The sequence below is a fragment of the Rissa tridactyla genome, chromosome 3 (genome assembly GCF_028500815.1).
Source record: "Rissa tridactyla isolate bRisTri1 chromosome 3, bRisTri1.patW.cur.20221130, whole genome shotgun sequence".
Taxonomy (NCBI): Eukaryota; Metazoa; Chordata; class Aves; order Charadriiformes; family Laridae; genus Rissa; species Rissa tridactyla.
Window position 1 is genome coordinate 104,841,121 of NC_071468.1, and position 22,379 is coordinate 104,863,499.

Sequence of the window (22,379 nt, forward strand, 5' to 3'; positions counted from 1 at the left end):
AAAAAAACTAGTGCTAAGTGAAAAGATAAATGGAGTCATGTTTTATCGACTACTGTATTAGAGCACAAAACTGGAGATTTTTTACACTATGCTGTTCTTGAAATGTAATAAAGAAAAAGACAGGAGTAAAACCTAGGCAATTAGCATCTGGTTTTAAATAAGATGTAGAACACTAATAGATGCTGTATCAGTGAGAATAATGTCAGAGGTCTTGAGACGAACCTCAACATCGTGAAGTTAGTATTACACACTAGATTTAAAATGGCAGCATCTGAGCTGCTTGTGCAGCTCCCAGTGACGTTTTGGTTAACAACCATACTGAGATGCAGACAGCTGATACCTAGTAGTTCAGGCACAGAATTCATGTGGCCTTGAATACAAGTAAATCCTTCTGTAGTTTAATTCCCAAACAGCACATGTGGGTTCTCCTTTTTCCTGCTAAATACGTAATAATAGCTTCAGCAGTTAAGAGTAAAACGACCTATGTTATATGGAATGTCAATGAAATCAATTGTAAAACTCGGAAAAAGAAACGTTCACACCTTACTGTAGCCATTCTGTCAAAATCAGTACAATTTTTTTCCCTTTAAGCTGTCATTTTGAGGCTAGTAGAACTAAAAGATTGTGTAAGGAGCCAGTCAAGTTAAAAATAATCAGTTTGTGATATCAGCATTTCACCATGGCGTTCCTACTCAGTTTTAATTCCAGAGTTTTGTAGTTCAAAAAAAAAAAAAAAACCCAAAACAAAACAAGCAGCCCACCCTCCTTGACATCTGCTGACCCGGATGGTAATAGCTCAGGGGGGAAATGGGGCGAACAACCTTTGTTCAAAAAAAGTGCTTTCTTTGCGAAGGCAGATAGTTAAAAGTAAGGTATATGAGGCTGAGAGACAGCGCCTTCCAGACCAAAAGACCCGTTCAGAACCAAGGTTTCTAACCTGTAGGGAGATCTTCATAGGAAACAAATTGCTGTGTAGTATACGATTCCTTAATATAGTGAGGAGAGGTAGAAAAAGGACCAAGGCCAAACAACTTGAGCTTTGCAAATGTAACAAACATGGCATGTGTGGGTTTTGTGCCAAAGGTGATTACGCACTGGAGGAAAAACTAATGTGAACTATTTAATTCTTTCACTTCTTGAAGGACCTCCAGAGTCTTTTGAAATATATTAGAAGTATTCAAACACAAGTTGCTGGTCTCATTGTGGGTAGGTGTGTAAAATTACTTCTTCCAGTCATTCAGATGAGATAGCCTAGTGCTTTTTCTGGCCTTAAGGTACAAGTGAATTCCACCCTGAAATCTGGAGCTGAAAAATTACTTGGTATCCTCCTTAAAAAAGAATTTCCAAGAATAACAGTGCTGTTCAGAAACAATAAATTTATAGATAGATGCAGTTAAGTCTGAAGTGTGAAAACTGAAGATGTTGTAGATAATCTGCAGAATGGCATCCTTTTTGACCAAACACAAGATCTTGTAAGATGTTAGCTTCTATGTTTCCCTACAAGTGCCTCTTTCAAGAGATAGTCAGCTTCAGCCTGAATTTTCAGCAGCAGATCTGTCAGTCCATACTCTTATCCTGTTTTGTCCTTTAGCTACTCTCATAAGAGCCTGTTACCATAGCTTCACTTGCAGGGCGAGGACTGCTTGCAGACTGTGAATACAAAGCAAAATACTGTAAAATTGGAAGCTTCCCATTCCTATATATGTAAAACTGTACTTTGACTACAGATAGATTTCTGCATATTTCACACTTCTTTTTCCCCCTTTGGAAAGATCAATTTTGTTATTCCCATGACAGTGTTATTCCCATTCCCAGTGCTTGCTTTGGTTTGCAACATTTCTGTCTATGGTGAAATGGAAGTACGTCACTTTTGGGAAAGCTCACCTTGTTGGTAGCAGGAAAATTACGTTTTTTCCTTTTCTTCTTCCTGACTTGAATAAGAGCATCCCCTCTTAAATACAACATACACCCTTATGATGATCTGAACCATCAGGCTATACAAGATGTAATAGCACATCACTGCATTCTTCTTCTTTTCCTCATATCTCTGTGCAGCTTGCACTTTTTTGGAAATGGGAAAGCCCTATATAAATGAGGGGGTGTGGGAAAATGATACCCTGTTGAGCTGCCATGGAATGTTTTGGTCTAGTTAATTCCTCCCTCTCCTGTTTGATTTTAAACTGGTTGGTGGTTGCTGAACTGGTATCCCAAGTCTGTGAATCTTCTCTGCAGCTAAGGGATCTCTACTCAAAGATTTTTGAATTTCATGTTTAAATAGCTAGTCGTTGCCCTCAGAACTAGGACGTGTTTTCTTAATTTAAGCCTCTTGTCTCTGCCATTTCTAGCAATGGTTCTGGGGTCTTTGAGCTTTCATCTGTGTCCTTTTTGTTTTGCTTATGGGGTTTTGGCTGTGGGAGTTCTACTCTGAGCATTAGGATTAGACTAGATGATGTCCAGAGGTCCCTTCCAACCTTAACAGTACTATGATTTTTATGACCATTCTGTAAAGTAACTATGGTGTCATGGCCTTTGTAGGAGATGTGATGTTTATATAATAAAAGAGACTTCAAAGATTTAAATCTTTTTAAGTATCAGAGGGTAATTCTGCACTAACAGAAATGAACTGAACATTTTAATGAAGCCCTGTCCATATGTTCTGCATGTGGATTATCATTTTGTCTGCTCTTTCCATCCTCTTCTGTTCTGCTGTACTATCTTTTCTTCTGCTTTAGCAGAAATAGCATGTTAACACATCTTACACATGGGATGGTTTCGGGAGAAATTCCTGACTTTTCCCTTCTTGGAAAACTCTTCTGTTTGTAGGAGAGAGAGACCAAGTAGGGCAACTTGCAAGCTTCACAGAATTCTCATGTTTTCAGCGCTCTTGATGCCGCTTATTTTATTCTTGCTGCCCAAGTTGCATTTGAGTAGGCAGAAGGCAACCAATTGAGACACATGGTGGGGGTGCTTACAGTATGTATGGCAAGTAGCCAAAAGTACATGGCAAACATTCTTCACAAAAATGTTTTTGAGGAAACTGTTGCCTCCTACACATGGCTGGACAGGAACATTTCTGATGTTGTTCAGAAATTTATTTGTTTAGTTATTCAGCATGCTTTTGTTACAGTCTTTGAGTTTCAAGTCATGCTGTCAATATCAGGAGAGCCTTTATAAATCTGCAGTGCTATTCCAGTGTTGGCACGGGTGTATTTGTGGGTGGTCTGCTTATGTACATAAGAAACTTAGTGGTGTTGATTTTAATACATAGATGCCAAATAACGCCAAATTTATTTGAAGGAGGCTTTTTACTCTTCTCACAAAATTGTGGTAGAAAGATCCTGGATGTTCATAACTTGTATCACGAGCCAGCATGTGCTCTGCACTCTATTTCTTGGAGTTATACTTGCTTTGTTTATGTTACGTCAAACTGTAGAGACCTGGTGCTTTTTCAGCTTTCTGGTGTATTTATGCTTCACTATTTCCACACATGAGTTGTCAAGAATTAGCCATGGAACTAGTTTGGTACCTGTTACAACTTGTTCTCATTTCTGAAAATACTGGTTCCTTTTTGTCACTGAGGAATTCCTGGAAAGATATGTCTTCTGGTGTTGCTTCATCTAATTGCATAGTAGGAACATTCGGTGCTTTCAATTACAGCCTGGGTATTTTGATCGTGTGGCATGTTTTCAACTGGAAAGTGAATTTGTTTCACTTTTGAAGTATAAATAGAAAACTTAGAGGACAAGACTAGAGTATGTAAGTTTTTCACATTTGCAGATCTATTAGAATTGAATTTTTATACAGAAAACTTGTAGGCAGTTGGGCTAGATGATTGTTGTATATCCCTTCCAACTGAAGTATTCAATTCTAACTGCAGAAATGCACCAATCGCTCTCTTCATCTTGTGTTTACAGCTCTCTAAATTTCAGACACAAGACCACGGTGTTTATGGAAGCTACAGAAGCCATGTACTTCACTGTAAAATGGTGTAGGCTCTTAATAATGCTGTGAGAAAGCAATGTTTGCTTGTCCCCCAAGTGTGGAGCCCCTCCCAGCCCCCTGAGGGGGTGGGGAGGGAGTCAGTAAGGTTTAATTTCTCTCTGTAATCTTTATAACCTTGTTAACAGAGACAGTGTCAGTGTAGCCTGGTCTTCCTCTACAGCAAAAGAGTGAAGGCTGTCTTTAAACCTTTAGGATTTGTGCCAAGTATTTCTGTTCTTACTGTTACTGTGCAGTACCTCCTTTGGGCTGTATGCCTAGCTCTAACATTGTGAAGTTTCCTTTGTATAGTCTCGAACTGCGTTCAATTTTTTCCACAAAACTGGTGTGGCATGCACTACTCTTGCCTCCACCACCACATGTGTGCACACACAGTCTGATATCTGGCAAATCCAGGTAGATTCAGAACACAAAGTCATCTTTAGTTGATGATTATAAGAAGTCTGATATTTCTGTCACCTTCACTCACCTTCAGTGTCTTGTCACTATACATCTCGCAGCATAAAGTATCTATCCATTGTAGTATTAAAGTCCTGTCAGATTCCTGGAGGTGAAAGAACACACAAAATGTGGCAAGCACTTCTTCACATTTCTTTTTGTGCTTCTGTTTGGACTCTGGAGACATCAACAATGGACAAATCTTTCCACGTGCTACTCACAAGTAAAATGGCAACTAGGTCTGCTGTGATAACACAGAACTCCAAAATATGGTGGTCCCTGGGCCATGCTCCTCTAACGTACAGGCTTAGAGTTGTCACTGTGTGTCCAGGTGTTCAGGGCCATGTTTTCCTTCAGTAACGTATAGCTATGGGGAATTTTTTTCTTTACATTGCAGAATATTTTCCCTATAGAACTTGGAAAGCATCTTTAGTCTTCAGTAGATTGGGAGTAATTATACCTTAGAGAAATAGAGCCATGATAAACTACTGTGGTAGTTTTTAAAGACTTACTGTGGATTGGGTAAACTGCAGTCTTCCTTTCATTAATTCTTGCCTGGTCTGTGCCCTATAAAATGTCATGAATTGCTGTCTGCTGTCCCACATTTTTTAAGGAGGTAAGGACAGCTGAAAGCAATGCAGAGCTAATGCTAACAAACATTCTGTGTTGCTTTCAGCTGCATCCACATCACTGCCATTCCTGGACCCTAAACCTCTGGGCTTATCTGCTTACCTCTCTTGGTTCCAGTTTGTCATCTGTTAGTTCTGGAGACTGCTTTGTTCTAAAAGGAGAGAGATATTTGCAGCAGTCTGTGCAACAAGGCTTCCCTTTTTTTTTCCCTTATAATTGTCGTCTTATTGCTGTTCACATTTCTTTCCTGTTCGATTACAGGCTCAGTTCCAGAGATAATTCCCCTCAAACTGTTCTTTCTCTTCCAGACTGGAACACCAGGCTTTGTAATATGTGAATACAATTTTCAAGAATGTCCTCAAAAACATACCCAGTAGAATATATTAAATTCATTCGCCTGTACCTTGTGCATTAAGGCTGTATGTAACTGTAGCAATTTTCATTGGTTCTGACTCCAAATAGTGTATCACTCATCTTTCTGTGGCCTCCCTCGTCTTTTCTTGAGGTCTTTTTAAAAATGCATTTCAAAGTTGTATATGCTTGTTTTGCGACATCAGTCTGCTATGAAAAGTGGAAAAATGTTCACAGATTGGTCTGTTGAAAGACAACATGAATCTGTACAGATCCTCCATCAGTTATGGTGACTGGAAAACAATAGCAACAAATAACCACAGGTACTTGGCTATGCTACGGATATGGTGAGAGCAAATCTTATTCCATTCCAGAGCTCTGGTAGGTTAGATATGTCTCTGCTAGTAGATATATTTCCTTGATTTTTCTTTATTCTTAATCTCTTGTTAAGAGGTAGTTATTTTTAAGGGTTTGAACAGTTCTTACCAGATGGACTGATCTCTGATGCTGCATACTGCCAAAGACATTAGGCTAAGGAGAGTTCTGAATACGGAAGAAAAGCTGCTCTGTAGCATCAGGCAAGACCAACCTCCTGTGGTTAAGCCAATGTTCATGGCTATCACACGTTATCTTCTCTTTACAGTAATTGCAGCGATAAAACCCTGAGGAAAGAGCATCCTCTGTCATCTGAAAAATGTTTTGGTAGCTCAGCTCTTGAGACTCTTAACTGCAAAGAGTGCTGCTTTGGAGCATGTAAAGCTGTTGAGTATGGCAGGACAGACATACCTCAGAGCCTACTTTCCTTGTTGATTGATATGTAGGACAAATTTGTTCAAAAAGTTTGGGGCCGCAGACAGGGGTGTGTTTGGTTTGGGTTTTTCTCCAGGCTTGAATATATTTAGGATTCCAAATAGTTAGACTAAATCAGTCAACTTTTTCTGGTGTTCTCTAGTGATACCACCTTTTTCATTGACCTGAGGAAGGTATACTGCTGGGATACATTGCTTCCTGCTGTCTTCAGAAGACTTGAAATATATCTAGTTCCAAACAGGGACCCAGTCATGCCTAGATGTCGCTGCTGCTCATTTCCATTCTGTTGTGGTTATTGGGACTTCCTAGTCGTCTTAAGAGATGACCTCACAATGCTGAGACATGCTGATACAGATGTGAAAGCTTTGCAGGCAATAAAGCACTCCCCCATTCTGCACCCAGCTGCTTCTTCCTGTGTCTGCTGAAAAAAACACCAGCCTGTAGGATTGGATGCTGCTTTGGTGCTAAACAACAGCATTGCTGAATTAGATCTATTAAGGCTACTGCTCTAGATACTTCTTTCTAAGCAAGAGAGATTTTTGTGAAAGAATACTTTTACTCAATGTTCACGTGCTCCAAAGACAGGCATTGTTTCAGTTTGCTTTCTCAAGCATAAGTATTGGAGATGGGGAGATGAATGAGAAGGAATGAATGTATCAAAACTGCTCTCATATTGCTTTCTGAAGCAATGCGAACGTGTATATGAGTATGGTCCCTATGTTTTCAAAAGTTAAGAAAAAGAATGAAGTAATTTTTTTTTTTTTTGTGGGAGTAACTGAACAAATGACTAGAGAAATCAGATTTCAAGATGATGAGCATAAAATCTACTGTAGCTATGAGGAGATTGGCTCTCCTCAGCAGATTTGGAGAAAATGTATTTGCATATATAGATTCATCAGTATATCAATCATCATTTGCTTTGGAAGAATAGCTTCCTTAATACAAATGCTTGAATGTTAGTTTTGTGTACTGGTTTTGTCTGTGCTAGAGTAAATTTTATTCATACCAGCTCCTGTGGTGCTGTGTTTTTTGGATTTGTGGTGAAAACAGTGTTGATAACACACCAGTGTCTTGGTTATTGCTGAGCAGTGCTTGCACAGCACCAAGCAAGGCCTTCTCTGTTTCTCACGCCGCCCACCAGCAAGTTGGCTGGGGATGCACAAGGAACTGGGAGGGGACACCGCTGGGACAGCTGACCCCAGCTGACCAAAGGGATATTCCATACCAGTGATGTAGTGTCCAGTATATAAAGCTGGGGGAAGGAGGAGAAAGTGGACCTTCGGAGTGATGGTGTTTTGTCTTCTCAAGTTGCTATTACGCACGATGGAAACCAGGATGCTTTCCTGGAGATGGCTGAACACCTGCCTCGTTCAAATTCCTTGTTTTGCTTTGTTTGCATGTGCAGCTTTTGCTTTACCTATTAAACTGTCTTTATCTCAACCCACAAGTTTTCTCACTTTTACAGTTCCAATTCTATTTGCCATCCCACCTGGAGGAGAGTGAGTGAGCAGCTGTGTGGGGCTTAGCTGCCAACCAGGATTAAACCATGACATTTAGTAATGGCTCTACTGGAGTTCATTAAAATGCTGCAGTGTTAGTAGCAGTACTCAGGGAAAGGTTCCAGGATAAACCTCTTGGATAACTTGCTTTAGAGTCAAAGATCTGCAAAGGGCAGTTAACTTTGTCTTATTACACTGCTTATTTCTGTCTACTTTCTGTAGTTGTCCTCTGAGAGTAATTCTGGATTTTGTCTTTCTAGCTGTAGAATATCCTGGTAAGGGAGTCTTATAAGAATACAGTCACTTGTTGATGTCTTTCTGGAATGGTTGTCTTAGCACAATCCATTTTTCAAGTTATTGGTTTACTTGATGGGGACATGGCTGGCATCTCATCACAGATTTTTTTCATGTCACTGAATGATGGATAAGAGTAGAAAAACTGAAATTTGGACTTCATAAGCAAAGCTTTCTGCACAAGTGTCTCTTCAGGCTTACATCTTGTAATAAGCCTTTCATAAGGTCACTGATTATTCAAGAGATTGGGCACAAGCAAAGAGTCTAGTGATCATGTATAAACTACAAAGAGCTCAAAAAAAGTCTAACAAGACATTCTTCTCATAGTTAGTCATTTACATGAAAATTGAAGCATGTCGTCAAGGTACACGTGAAGATAAAGTTTGTCTGTCAAGGACTGGTGGTTCAAGGATTTCCTAGCTTGATGAAGGTGAATTCTTTTTCAGTTGTCACGGAAAGTAATTTATTGAGGAGAGATAGTATGTTCTTCTATTAAGCTGCAGTATGAGCCATTCTTCTTATAACAACGTAAGTCCTTTTCTCTTGGCAGAATTATTTTGTTAAGAATCTGTACCAGGTTACTTGTATAGTGTCTATACACTGTATATTAAATTTAAAATGGTAATTTAGATAACATGTTTTTCTCCAAATCTCTCTTTTTGCTCCTCCTCCCATCCTGCAATATCTGCTTGACTGTGTAGAATTCATGAAACTGGGGATGTTGTTTTGCAACAGATAAAAAAAATTCTTAGTATTACTTTATATTTTTATATAATGTGTAATTTCAAGTGATTGAAATATGCATGCATTCATATAAGAGTGATAGTTTTGTTGATGTGTACATTATTTGCATATATTTCTTTTCTTTAATCAAATGATGCTTTTGTTTGAGTTACTAGTAGCAGATTGCCAGTGTCGTCAGAAAGGGGCCCATAAGAGGAAGAGGCGTATAAGAATGCTGCTAATTCTGTAGAAATAATTGGGTTACCATGTGTTTCTGCTGCTGTCTACTTCTAGTTTTTCTATGTGATTAAATAGTTGTAGCTTACTGATTTTAATAAGTGATTCAATTGCAATGCCTCTGTGCCAGAAGAGACCTGCATTTTAAGCAGCATTATAATACTTGTGTAGGAAGACTCTTGTTTTAAAAGAGATTTAAAACATTAATGTGTATTTAGTCTGTAAGTGTACTGTATTAATTTATTGACAAAATGTAGTCAAATAGAAGGCTTTAAACGTAGCCTTGCTAGTGAACTCGGGGGTTTTAAAGCTGCTTTTCTGACTCCAGTTTAGGACTTTAATATATTATTTTTAGCTTTACCTGTGAGAGGTAGGGACTACTGAAGACAGACTTGCATAGAATATGAGGGAAACTATCTTGTATCAATTAGTTGTTGCTTTTTTTTAAAGTCTTAAAATGCATTTAAAACACTGCATTTCTTTCTGTTTAAAAAAGTTTTCTTACCCCACAGTGTTTATAAGGAAAGTACTGAAACGACTCTATGCTGAAACTCCATCATCTTCTCTTGCGCATGCTTCGAATAGAGAAGAGGAGGCGGTTCTCAGAAATCTGGGCTCAAAATCCAAAGAAAATAACTTGGATAATGTTCAGACGTCATCAGCAGATGCTAGCACATCAACTGGTACACCCTGCGAATCATTGCAAGGTGAGACTGTATAGTCCTTTTTCTGATAATATGCTATTAAATATAGTCGCTTTACTTGGGAACAGTATAGTATCTACTTTTTTCATCTATTGATACCAACAAACAAATCTGAATACAAGCACTAGTGGTACTTAATACCTACAACACTTGAGGTCAGCGCTTAAGTCCTGTGAAAGCCAAGAAATAGTCTTGGTGTATATGTGTGAGTGCAGCATTTAGCAGTAGCTAATATGAAACTTCAGTGTAAGCTATAACTGTCTTTGCTGTGATGTCTGTTGAACAGTGAGAAACTTTCTGCTCAGCTATTAGAGATACACCCCAAGATTGGTGCGAATACATGATCCAGCACTTCCTCCTGCCCTCATGTCGTAACAGAAAACCCATGGAGAACATAAACCTAACAGGAGGCAAATACCAATTCAGGCACTATGTTAGTACCCTGGTAAAGAGCATTATTTTGTGTGTGTTTATGCAATGAAAGTGGTACATTAATATTTTGCCAGGTAAGTAAAAGTCCTTTTTCAAATGGATTGTAAAATGTGGATGCTATGCCAAAAGATGGAGATGCAAAATGAGGTAGCTGTGGTATTACTTGTAAGCAAAAGGCTCTGTATATAAGTATAGAAGTAGTGTGAATTGCTTTGTCTTGTAGCTCATGTAAAAACAAATTTTGCCATGACTGAAAGAGGTTGAAATAAAACTGACTTGAAATAAGAAGGCATGTTTCCTGAAAGTATAAAAAGCTTTCTCTAGGGAAGGTGCTCAGCTAGACCTGTCACTCTTAAACAAGGAAGAACCGATTGTGAATGTGGCCCAGGGACAGGAGACTAAAGTCGTGAAAGAAGAGAGCAAAATGAGTAGTAAGATTAGAAGCCTGTACTACAGAAGAACTGCTGTTTGTTCAGGGATCTGCTTGGTCGGACTGAATGGAAGACTGGTCTGAATTGCAAAGGACCTTTGGAGAGCTGGTTGATCTTCAAGAATAACCGTCTCAAAGCACAAGAATGGCTCATTTTGACCTGCAGAAAACTGATCCAGTGCAGCAGGATGCCTGACTGGGCTCAGATGAGAGCAGCAAGGAGGGAAGGCTAGCTGGGACAAGGCGGGCATGGGAGCTGTGTAATCACTATAGAAGCAGTCCCACGGTACGTGAAAAAAAGAGCAGAGCATATCTGGTAACAGTAACCAGATTCAGCTGCCAGTCCAGTGACACCAGGAAAGTCAATAGTGGCAAGGCAGGTCTGAGGTCAAGCCAGTATGTGAAGTCTGTGAGTTGGGGGTGCATCAACAGGCATGGCTGCAGTCTAGCTCAGGCTGGGAGCTGCTTAAAACCCTCAGCTTAAAAGCAGCCCGAATGATGTGAGGGGAGCTCCTGCTGAGGTGGCTTTTTACAGGTCTCTCATAAGCAGCTCTTTCTTCACAACAATCTGGGTCAACAGCTGTGTGATATCAGAGAGCTGCCTGTAAGTTCAGGTAGCTAAGCTTCTAAGAGGAAGTTCTGGGCCCTTCCAACACAAAAAGGAAATATAAAAGAGGTGAAAGCAAATATTAGCTACCCAAGAGAAATATAGAGATGTTGCCTGAGTATGCCGGGGTAGAGTTAGGAAGCCCAAAGTTCAGCTGGAGTTGAAACTCATGAGGGATGTGGGAAGAAACAAGAAGGGTGAGGGCAACGACTGGAAAGCTAAAGAAAATGTGGGCCCACTGCTCAGTGGGCAAGGGACTAGTGATAGAAGAGAAGGAAGAGGCTGAGGTACTTAGTGCCTTTTTTGTGCCCTTTTTCTCTGGTAAGATTTGTCCTCATGTGTCCCAGGCCCCCAAGCCTAATGATGAATTTTTGGGAGTGAAGTGTTACCCACAGTAGATGATGATAGCTGGGGAGCAGTTAAGCCAGTTGTGCAATCGCATGTCAGTGGGACAGTATGGTGTGCATCCAGGGATGCTGGCTGATGTCATTGTGAGGTTGCGTTCTATCTTCTTTGAGAAGTCATTGCAGTTGGGGTGTTCCTTGGTGACTGGAAAGGGCAAACATCATACCCATTTTCAAAAAGGGCAAGAAGGAGGGTCTGGAAAACTGTGAGCATGTTATAGAGTAAATCCTTCTGGAAGCCCTTTCCAAGCATGTAAAGGACAAAATGGGAACTGGGAAGGGTAAGTCTTGATTTACCAAAGGCAGGTTGTGCAACCTGGTTGCCTTCTATGATGACACGACTGGCTTATAGATAGGGAGGACACAGTGCATGTTCTTTCATTTGTTTTTTTTAGGAGGGCCTTCAACGTAGTCTCCTGTAGTATTCTTATAGACAAGAAGGTGAGATATCAACTAGGTAAGTGAATGGTCAGATAGATGGACTGCCAGGGACAAAGGATGGTGATCAGTAGTACAAAGTTTGATAGGTGGCTGTGTGCTAGTGGTGTACCTTGGTGGGGATTGATACTGGAGTCGGACATGGAATAACCAGCAATAGAGGCTGAGTAACCTGGCTGGGAGCAGGTCCACAGAAAGACGTAGGGGTTCTGGTGGATGCCCAGCTGAACATGAGTCAGCCTTGTATCCTTCCCACAAAGGCAGGCCATGAAATATGGTGTTTTATTAGCAATGTAGCCAACAGTTTGAAGGAAGCAATCATTCCTTTTGTGAGACCACACTGGAGCAGTGTTTGTGAGTCCATACTGGACATATTGTGACCAGTCGACTCCTTAGTAAAAGAAAGGTAGTGACAAAGTAGGGTGAGTCCAGTGAAGGGCACTGTGATGGCCAGGGCGCCAGATGGTGTTATGTATGGGGAGAGTGAGAGAGCTGAGTTTGTTCAGTCATAAGAAAAGAAGGTTAAGAGGAAATCTAATTACCTCAACTACCAAATGAGAAGGAGGCGTATAGAAGACTGAGCCATGCACTTTTTGGAGGTGCTCGGCAATAGGAGAAGGGAAAACAAACAAGTTGTGGCAAGAGTAATTCCAGCTAGATGGGGAGGGAATTCCACCTTGGGGATGATCAAACATTGGGAATGGGCTGCCCAGAAAGAGTTTTGCTATCTCCATCCTTGGAGGAGCTGAAAACCTAAGAGTTTACTGGAGAACTTGATCTAATTGGGTCAAATTTTAATGGCATTTGGGCAAATGACCTCCAAAAGTCCTTTCCAACATGTGTTACTCTAGAAATCTTTGCTACTAAGGTTTTTTTAGTTGGTTTTTTTTGTTTGTTTCAATTAAAAAAAAAAAAAAAGCCCCCACCCAATCTGTAACCAGGATAGCCCCTAACAGGTTGGCTACAGGGCTTTTTTTACATGTGTCTGTGGTGGAATTTGCTTTTGGAGGATTGTGTGGCTGTTGTCCTGTATTGCATCCCACTACTGACATTCTGTTTTTCTAGATCAGTACTTCTAAGTACTTCTCTTGTGCAGTCAATAATGAGATGCACATTTTTAAAAGGCTGATAAAGCACTAAGCTTATTCTATAAAATGATTTTTGATAGCATTGGCAACTAATTGTCCATTTGAAATAGGTAACAGGCTATTTATTGGCTCTATGATGAAGTCTTAAGCTAAAAATGCCTTCATTTGTAGTGAATCCATACCATTCCTTATAAATTAGGACCTGCCCAAACTCCCACTGAAGTGGGAGGTGAGGGGGAGAATTTAGTTGACCTTGTATACCCTCCTCTGATTGTTTATACCTGGTTCCTAATACAATGTTCTTCAGGTTAATGAAACAAAAGCTTTTGATCCAGAATCTTAATACAGGTCAAATATAGCTCATGGGAAAGGGAACATGGAGCAAAAAGAACAGTTCCATATTTAGGATTTTGACAGCAAAGCAACCAGGCTGTACTTGAAACTAACAGCAAACTAACTGAGCTTGTTTTCTGTTGGAGGCAAGCAAATGCTATAGTAGTACAGAATGAGTTCTACAAATGTGTACTGAAAAAGAAGCCTTGAAGAGGGTTGCAGTGATAAACTTACAGGGGAAAAAGAGAAATCGGTTACCTATCTGTGAAACCAACACAACCATTCTTCTCTGTTTGTGATTTAAATTTAAGGAGCTCTGGCGTGAGTAGTCATTTATGTGTTGTGATTTTTATGGCATTGGACACTGTCAGAACATACTGAGTGACAGGCTATAAGATTTGGCGCTATAAACTCTGTGGCCTTGGAAAAGTAAAAACGTAAAGGCATTGACTGAATTTTTTTATCATATAGTATTTTAAGTAACGTCTTTCTTGCAGACCAAAGATTATGAGCATAACTATGAAACAGCTGGTCATTTAAGTAGCAGTAGTCTAAGATGGATGATGGAAAATGACAGGGATTTTCTTTTTTTTTTTGTGTAGAGAGAAACTTCTTCCCAGTTTGAAAGTTATTATTTCAGTCCTACAAAATCTACTGAAAGACTTAATTTAGTGTCAGTAAGAAATTGAGTATATCTTTAAAAAGACTAAGTATTTTATACAGTTAAATAACAGCTTTTACTATAAAACTCATCACAATGTTCCACTTGCCTTTAACAGTTATTTTCAACTTGTGAAAATACCATTATCTGTATGCGCAAGCTAATGCTTCCTAGATTTTTTTTTTAATGATTTTTATTTTGGAATGCAGTTTGCAGCATTGCGTTAAATGTCTGCATCTTGAAGCATAATAGGGACTTATGACAATAAAATTTAAAGATCATACTCTTATATCCTGTAAATATCCGCATCTGTATGCTTCTTTTGACATCAAGTTGAAGTTGAGATGCTTAAATATATAGAAGGTCAGGACCCATGTTAATGACTGGTTCTCATTTAATTTTGGAAGCTTACAGTAAGACCCAGAATAACTGGAGATTGAAGGAAAATTCTGAGGGACACTGTCCTTTGTGACTACAGAGTGTTCTTACAAATGGTATTTGAATTTTCTTCAGGAAGGTGGTAGTTCTTTTAGGGATGGAGGAAACATGGAGGTGCCATGCTTCTTCTGAAGTCCAAAGAAGTTGGGTAGTTGCTTATATCTTACCTCTTTTTCAAAAGATTATTTTTTTATTTTTTTAAAAGTGACTTAAAAAAATCCCAAGAAACCCAACCATCTGCCTGTGGCTAAAATTTCTGTTCCAAGGGCATACTAAGATGTACCTTCCCTTTGGATTCTAGTTGTCCTAAATCAGATTTATTTATTTTTCCCCCCCCTATTCTACCTAAATGCTCAGTGAGAAAATGAATGTAACTAAAATAGGGATTCCCCCCTCCCCAGGACAATTAGATAAGACTTTCTAAATGTTTCTCCCCTTGAGGAACCTGATTCTTCCATTACAAGAGCTATAGCTCTAAATTTCATAAGGTGTAAGAAAAGAGTTTTTTCTTGCTTCAACATAAAATTACCGAGGGTCTAGATAACCAGTTTTATTACCTTAACCCATTTAAAATTTACGCATACGTGTAATAAACCTGAGCCTTCTTGGCAGGCAGAGTATTAAAGAGAGCAAATGGAAAACTGAAAGCTCCTACAAATAAGACGACTTAATTTCTTTTTCCCTAAGCTTGCGAATATGCTTCCAAGTGCAGTATTATAAATTGCTGTACCGCAAAAAAGTGTCTGGCAAAAGACTGAGAAAGCATTTCTAAGTATGAATTACTCACTTGGATATGGCCTTTGACTAAATTTTGTTCTGAGGATTGGTTTTGTTTGTTTTTGACCCTTCTTAGGCAGGATCTACTTGCAGCAAGCAGTAGTTTCATGGAGAATGCTTCTCTTGAGCTCTGCTCTTCTGCAATTTCTTTACTTTTGTCCATACTTTAAAACCTCACTAATTATTTTTAATATCTTTATAGCATCTATTCAAAGTAGATGTGCATGCTTCTGACTAGAGATTTGCTAATTGTAGAATTGGCTTTTTTTAATGGCATCCTGAGTCTCAGCCCTTTTTCTTGGTCAGAATTATAAGTGCTTTTTAAAGGACTTGGTATTTACTAATTGATGTTTAGCATCTTATAAAATCTAAGATTTAAGAGATACTGAAGAAGGATAATTGTACGCAAGTGAAATGTACAGTAATTTATTTTTTCTGTACAAAGCATGCTGTTCTGCTTTTGGTTTTTGTGTTTTCCCTAATTCTGAAAAAGGAAATTGAAATACAGAAAGCCTAGGCAGAGTCTCAGATCTTGTGGAGGCAACCTATTTGATCTTTTTTTTTTGTCTCCTTCATTTATTTAAGTAAGAGGTAGCGAATAAAAATACGAAGCTGCTATTACTCCTAAGTTGTAGGCTTTTTTAAAAAAGGGAATCCATATTATGCTACATAAGTAGACAAAATGCAATTTAATCCATATTCATTAAATAAAAATGTGAATGTCTATCAACTGTGAAATATCCCAGCATTGTTATCCTGTATAAGGAATTCCTGTCAAAATTCAGTACAGCTGTGTGATTATTTTTCTGTGTGTTCTCCTTACTTTTTCCATTGAAGTTATTAATGCTGACAGTATACTGCATTTGAGAAATCATCGCTGGGACACCTGGACTGTGTCCTTACTCATCCTAATCCTGTCTTGCTGCAGCCATTCTATTATGGAAAACTTCAGTTTGTGACAGAAGTGCCTAGAAGACAAAACTTGTCTAAAAAATACGCATGGACAGCCCTGGCTTTCAGTTGATTAAATTGACGAAATGCATATACTTGAGAAATGAAACTCTAGCAGTACCTAATGCAGAAAACAGCTTTAGAGACTTTTTAAACAATTCAGCTTCGTTTTAATTAATTACTGTTAAAAGGTGTCTATTGTGAATAAACTGCAGAGCAATGGAGATTATTAGTGTGTGACAACACTTTGTTGTATAATTATTATGTTCTCTCGAGGGTTTAAAAATTGTCTCATTACATGCTATATTACAATGGCATTATGCTGGGAAAACGAGACAGATAATATCCAGAAGTGAGTGGAGTGCCTGAAGACAGCAACTTGCTGTGGCTATGGTAGAAATGGTGCCCAAACAGATAGGCGCACACACCCATACACCCACCCCCCCAAAACACAAACGAAGCGACTTGTCTCTGTTAGCACTAAGTGGGCTGCATGTGTAATATCCATAACTTCTGTTGTAACAGCAACACCCTTGTAGTTCAGCCTCCAGTTCCCCTAGTAATTATTTTTTTTAATTATTTTTTTTTTCTGCTGGTTGGCAGATTCCTTCCTTTTGCAGCATTCATATGTATATACATTCTCTTTATCTCAAACATCTTATCTGTCACAGAAAAATCTGCTGGCCTCTGTGACCATTGAAAGCAATTTAAGAAGTAGCTCAGCTGATAGTATGTAGTGGTTGCCTAATTGGAGTAGAAAATGCCAGCTTTAGCTGTAAGTGTAAACAAGTTCTAAACCTAAATGTAGCCAGCTGTAGAAAAATTAATTATTTTGAGAAAGGAAACAGAAAAATGGCTTATTTAAGAACTTGATAAAATGAACTTGGTTCAGCTAGAGAAAGGCTGATAGATAGTCCTGAGGTGAATCTGACTGTGGCATAGTAATTGTGTGTGTTAATGTTCTCACCGTCTGCCTTGTTTCCCTGTTTGAAATTATTTTTAATGTATTGATGACAGAACAGGTTGTGTGAGATGCTTCTCCTGTTCCTGTGTATACTGGGAAGTTTATTACTTTAGGCTGCCATTGTCAAAGCCGTAGTTATTCAGAGTCAAATTTCATGTTTTCTGATGTTACATGTGCTTAGTTTCTACTTGTGTTTCCTACCAACTGTACCTTCTAGCCGTTATTTGAAAAGAGGAAATGCTTATAATATGAACTTGGTACTGAACTTAGTTCAGGGCAAATGATTTTCCATAATTTTTTGTGTTTCTGTGGCTGGTATTATTTTTGTACACAAACAGGAATGGACTCTTACTGATGACTTCCAATTATGGGAAAAAAAAAAAAAATCTGTGTTGCGGGGGGAGAAGGTTTAGAACTTTAAACTTTGTTTACTTTGATTCTGATGAGCACATCTGTTTATTTCCTGGTCTAGTTTCAGGTAAATCTCAGTAATGACATAATCATTTAATCAGTGAGGATAATTAACTAATTGCAACTTAGGCATGGCCTTTTAGATTCAGTGTTGTTGCATTGACTTTAAAAAAAAAAAAAAATTGATTGACAGGGGCATATTTGGCTTGTGAAGAGTGTGTTGAACAAATAAAATCTGCAGGACTAGGAGAAATAACTGAGCTGAGTACTAAGTTAACATTTTTAAGATAGCTTTATTCTCCTGTTTATCCTGCTAGAATTCTTATACACTTAATCAAAATATTGCCTATAATCATACACCAGGACATATATGAGACACTGAAGCTTATAAATTAAATAGCACTTAGCTGTACAATTTGTTTCATCTTTACCTCATATTAAACTTTCAGAAAACAAAAACCAGGTTTTACCACTTTTTAAATTCGCTATCTCTTAAGTTTAAAACTGCTGTCTGCCTGTGGTCAGATTTTGCTCTGGGAAGTGTTCTGTTTCTTGGTTTCCTTAATCAAGAGGGTGTTGGGGTTTTTTTCCCTACTTCATAGAATCATAGAATTGTCTAGGATGGAAGGGGACCTTTCAGATCATCGAGTTCACCCATCAACCTAACTCTGCCAAAACCACCACTACACCATGTCCGTCAGCACCACATCTACCCATCTTTTAAATACCTCCAGGGATGGTGATTCAACCGTTTCCCTGGGCAGCCTGTTCCAATGTTTGACAACCCTTCCAGTGATGAAATTTTTCCTAACATCCAATCTAAACCTCCCATGGCATAACTTGAGGCCGTTTTTTCTTGTCCTATCGCCTGTTACTTGGGAGAAGAGACCGACCCCCACCTCGCTAAAATCTCCTTCAGGTAATTGTAGAGGGTGATAAGGTCTCCCTTCAGCCTCCTTTTCTCCAGGCAAAACAGCCCCCATTCCCTCACACTCTCCTCATAAGACTTGTTCTCCAGACCCCTCACCAGCTTCATTGCCCTTCTTTGGACCCGCTCCAGCACCTCAATGTCTTGCCTGCAGTGTGGGGCCCAAAACTGAACACGGTATTTGAGGTGGTGATGTCATTTTTACTAGCAGCAAGAAAATGCTTGTAAAGAATGCAAAGCAAGAGAAAACAGTGCCTTGTTTTTTAGGTTTGGGGTTTTGGTGGGGTTTTTTTGGTTTTCTTTTATTCCTTTATATAGATGTATGACCTATGGCACAGTTTAAAATAGGGGGGAAAAAAAATCTTTGCTTTTAGGTCATCTTACACCTGTTTCAGCTCTTAATAGATTAGATTCCTGCTGTTAATACAAGTGAGAATATGATAGGGCCTAGTATTCAGTGGAAGACAACATTAATTTTATACTGAAGAAGCTGCAGTCTACATTGAAATAAATACATAGCTGTAAAAATCGTAAGAAGTGCAACTGTCTCTGTGGAAATAAACTACTAGCCTTTAGAATGAGAGAAATCGTAAGACGGTGTGGCAAAATGCTGTTGTATTAGAGAGACTTCACTAAGCTTGCAGACTAGATAAGACGACTTTGAGAAGTCTTGGGGAAGGGGGCTTTGCCTTTCATTTCAAATAAAACCTAACAGCAGTGTTAGGAGTTGAAGATCTCAGCACTTCTGGGTAACAATGCTATAGTTAAATGCTTGTCAATTGGATGATGAATGTGAATAAAGAACTGTTAAGATAACCTGCAACAGGTGTTTGAACCTCAGTACAGTAGACTTTAATGAAATTGAAAGTTAATTTAAATCACAAACCAGAATTTAAAAATGGAATGAATAAAATCCAAAGTGCAGAGGGCTTAACAAAAAGGTAACAAAGTTGATAATATTTGTAGAAGTATTTGGGACATTTACTACAACACAAACGCATGGATCATCATTCATTTGGATGGTGTCATTATTCGTCTTTGCATTCTCCCTCCGTTCTAATCATACTTACGCTTGAACAGGAAAGCTGAAATGTAGCTTGTCAACTATTAAGTAGATCCTTCTTTCAAAAAATATTACAACGTGCTTAGCTGACAAGGGTTGGGAATCCGTTCCAACAAACTCATGGGTACCACTAAATGATTGTATCTGGCTTCATTGAAAATCTAATCATTATCTTAGCATACTGGAAAGGACAAACTGTAAGGCTGGCCAGCAGCTACCTTTTTCCTTTTCCATTCTCTCCAATTTGCATGCTCTCTCAACAGGATAGAGCTGGGAGGGGAGCTGCTGTAGGATTTGCTTCCAGACCCTTCATCTGTGCTAAGCCATAGGCAACTGTTAGCTCCCTAGAAATCTGCCTAGTGAAACCTTGTACTTGTCTGAGCTCCTAAGAAGCCTGGTGGTCATGAGGATCAGGTGCAGATTGTCATACACTAGTCTTACTTGCTCAGATGTGGAAAAAGTGGGATGAAAAACTACTGGTGCTGATCCATTTTGTTGGCTTTCCATCAGTGTGATAACTGGCTCAAGGAGCCACAGGCTATGTATAGAAAAAGGAATTTTCATTCAAAAATAAGTCTTGAAGACCTAGTTTTACTTCTCTAATCAAGTGTACTGAGTCACCAAGTCATAAATGGGAATGCTGAGGAAAGACTCCTGTAACTACCGACTTCATTTACTTTGTAGTAATTTTGATTATTTGAGAAGAGGGAGCAACATCTGTAATCTGGACTTTCTCTTTTTAATGAAGTGAAGTACTGCTGGTGCTGGAGCAGGCCCTACTGAAAAGTCTATCCCCGTCTTTCTTAATAAGCTCCCTTTAAGTACAGAAAGACTGCAGTGAAGTCCCCTGGAGCCTTCTCTTCTCCAGGCTGAACAACCCCAGGTTTCTCAGTGTGTCCTCATAGCAGAGGTGCTCCAGCCCTCTGATCATCTTTGTGGCCCTCCTCTGGACCCGCTCCAACAGATCCATGTCTTTCCTGTGCTGAGGGCTCCAGAGCTGGATGCAGTACTCCAGGCGGGGTCTCAGGAGAGCAGAGTAGAGGGGCATAATCTCCTCCCTTGCTCTGCTGGCCATGCTTTTTCTGATGTATCTCAGGATATGGTTGGCTTTCTGATACTCCCAAGTCCTACTTCTAAGGGCTGCTCTCAATCCCTTCATCCCCCCCAGCCTGTATTGCTACTGGGGGTTGCCCTGACCCAGGTGCAAGGCTCCGCACTTGGCCTTGTTGAACCTCATGAGGTTCACATGGGCCCACTTCTCGAGCTTGTCCAGGTCAGTCCCTCTGTATGGCATCCATATGACATCCATAGTTCTTCCCTTGTCCATTGATGTGGTCACTCTGTCATAGAAGGTTACTACGTTGGTCAGGCAGGACTTGCCCTTGGTAAAGCCATGCTGCCTGTCTCAAATCACCTCCCCGTCCTCCATGTACCTTAGCACAGCTTCTAGGAGGATCTGTTCCATGATCTTCCCAGGCACAGAGGTGAGGCTGACAGGTCAGTAGTTACCAGGGTTCTCCTTTCTACCCTTTTTAAAAACGGGTGCAATGTTTCCCTTTTTGCAGTCACTGGGGACTTTACCTGACTGCCATGACTTTTCAGATATCACGGAGAGTGTCTGGGCAACTACATTAGCCAGTTCCCTCAGGACTCTGGGATGTGTCTCGTCAGGTCCCATAGACTTGTGTATGTTCACGTTCCTCAGATTGTCATGAACCTGATCTTCTCTTACAGTGTGAGGGACTTTGCTCTCCCAGTCCCTGTCTTGCAGTCCATCCAATCAAGAGGTGTAGCAAGAAAGGTTGCCAGTGAAAACTGAGACAGAAAAGTTGTGGAGTACCTCAGCCTTCTTCTTATAATCATAGAATTGCCTAGGTTGGAAGGGACCTTTCAGATCATCTAGTCCAAGCAACAGCCTAACGCTGTCCATTAGGTTCTCCTTGTCTGCTGTTACCAGTTTGCCAGTCTTGCTCATCCTGAAGGGTACGCTTTCTTCGACCTTCTTTTTCTGGCTGACATACCTATAGAAGCCCTTCTTATTATTCTTTGCGTCCTTTGCCAAGTGCAGCTCCAGCTGTGCCTTGGCCTTCCTGACCTGATCCCTATACAACCAGGCAGCATCCCCACACTCTTTCCAGGATACCTGTCGCTGCTTCTACTGCCCGTGCAGTAAGATTTTAGTTAGATTTTTGGCACTAGAGGTGTTAAAACAAGCTAAAGGAATTAGACTGTAATAGTGAACTGTATTTATTAGCTTTCCATAAGGGAGTTCCATAATTTTGTGAGAAGCAAGTTCCTACCTGTGGTAGTGAATTTGTACAGAAATAATTCATCAACTTCTCCAATCACCCAGCACAATATTTCCATTATGGTGTGATGGTCATCATTTGAGCAAAACAAATGACCAGCAGTAAGTGACTCTCCGTTCTTTGCTAGATTGCTTATCATCATCATTTTTTTTCTCTCTGCCCAGTGTGACTTATTTAGTATTGAGGGAAAGAATCCTACTGAAGACTGAAGTCAAGCAGCAGAAATTTTGCAGCACTCCAAGGAGAAGGATTGCACAGAAGATTACTTGACCTAAAAGGTTCTGCCTTTCTGGAAAGCACTCTAGTCTGTGTGGTGACTTGAGACTGGAAGACAATCCTGTGGAAGTCAACCTGCGAACAGAGAATTATTGTACACAATATGACACCTCATGTCCCTGAAGTTACTCTCACATACCTTACCATGACAGACTAAAGTAACTATAGCTTGATGTTCGGGAAC

At 39.7% G+C, this 22,379-nt stretch overlaps 1 protein-coding gene across 4 annotated transcripts in view; it reads left to right on the top strand.

The window, feature by feature from the left end:
* The window catches only part of ERICH1 (glutamate rich 1), a 97,399-nt gene that overhangs the window by 3,881 nt on the left and 71,139 nt on the right, over positions 1–22,379 (top strand). For 3 of the 4 annotated variants that reach the window (XR_008465475.1, XR_008465474.1, XM_054195566.1), the window contains exon 2: positions 9,494–9,688. The exons of the other annotated variant lie outside the window; for it this stretch is intronic. Coding sequence is in view for 1 of the 3 variants with exons in the window: in XM_054195566.1 (XP_054051541.1) it covers positions 9,494–9,688 (195 nt within the window). In the remaining 2 variants the exon portion in view is untranslated. The remainder of the gene's footprint in view (positions 1–9,493; positions 9,689–22,379) is intronic. 4 annotated transcript variants of the gene reach the window in all.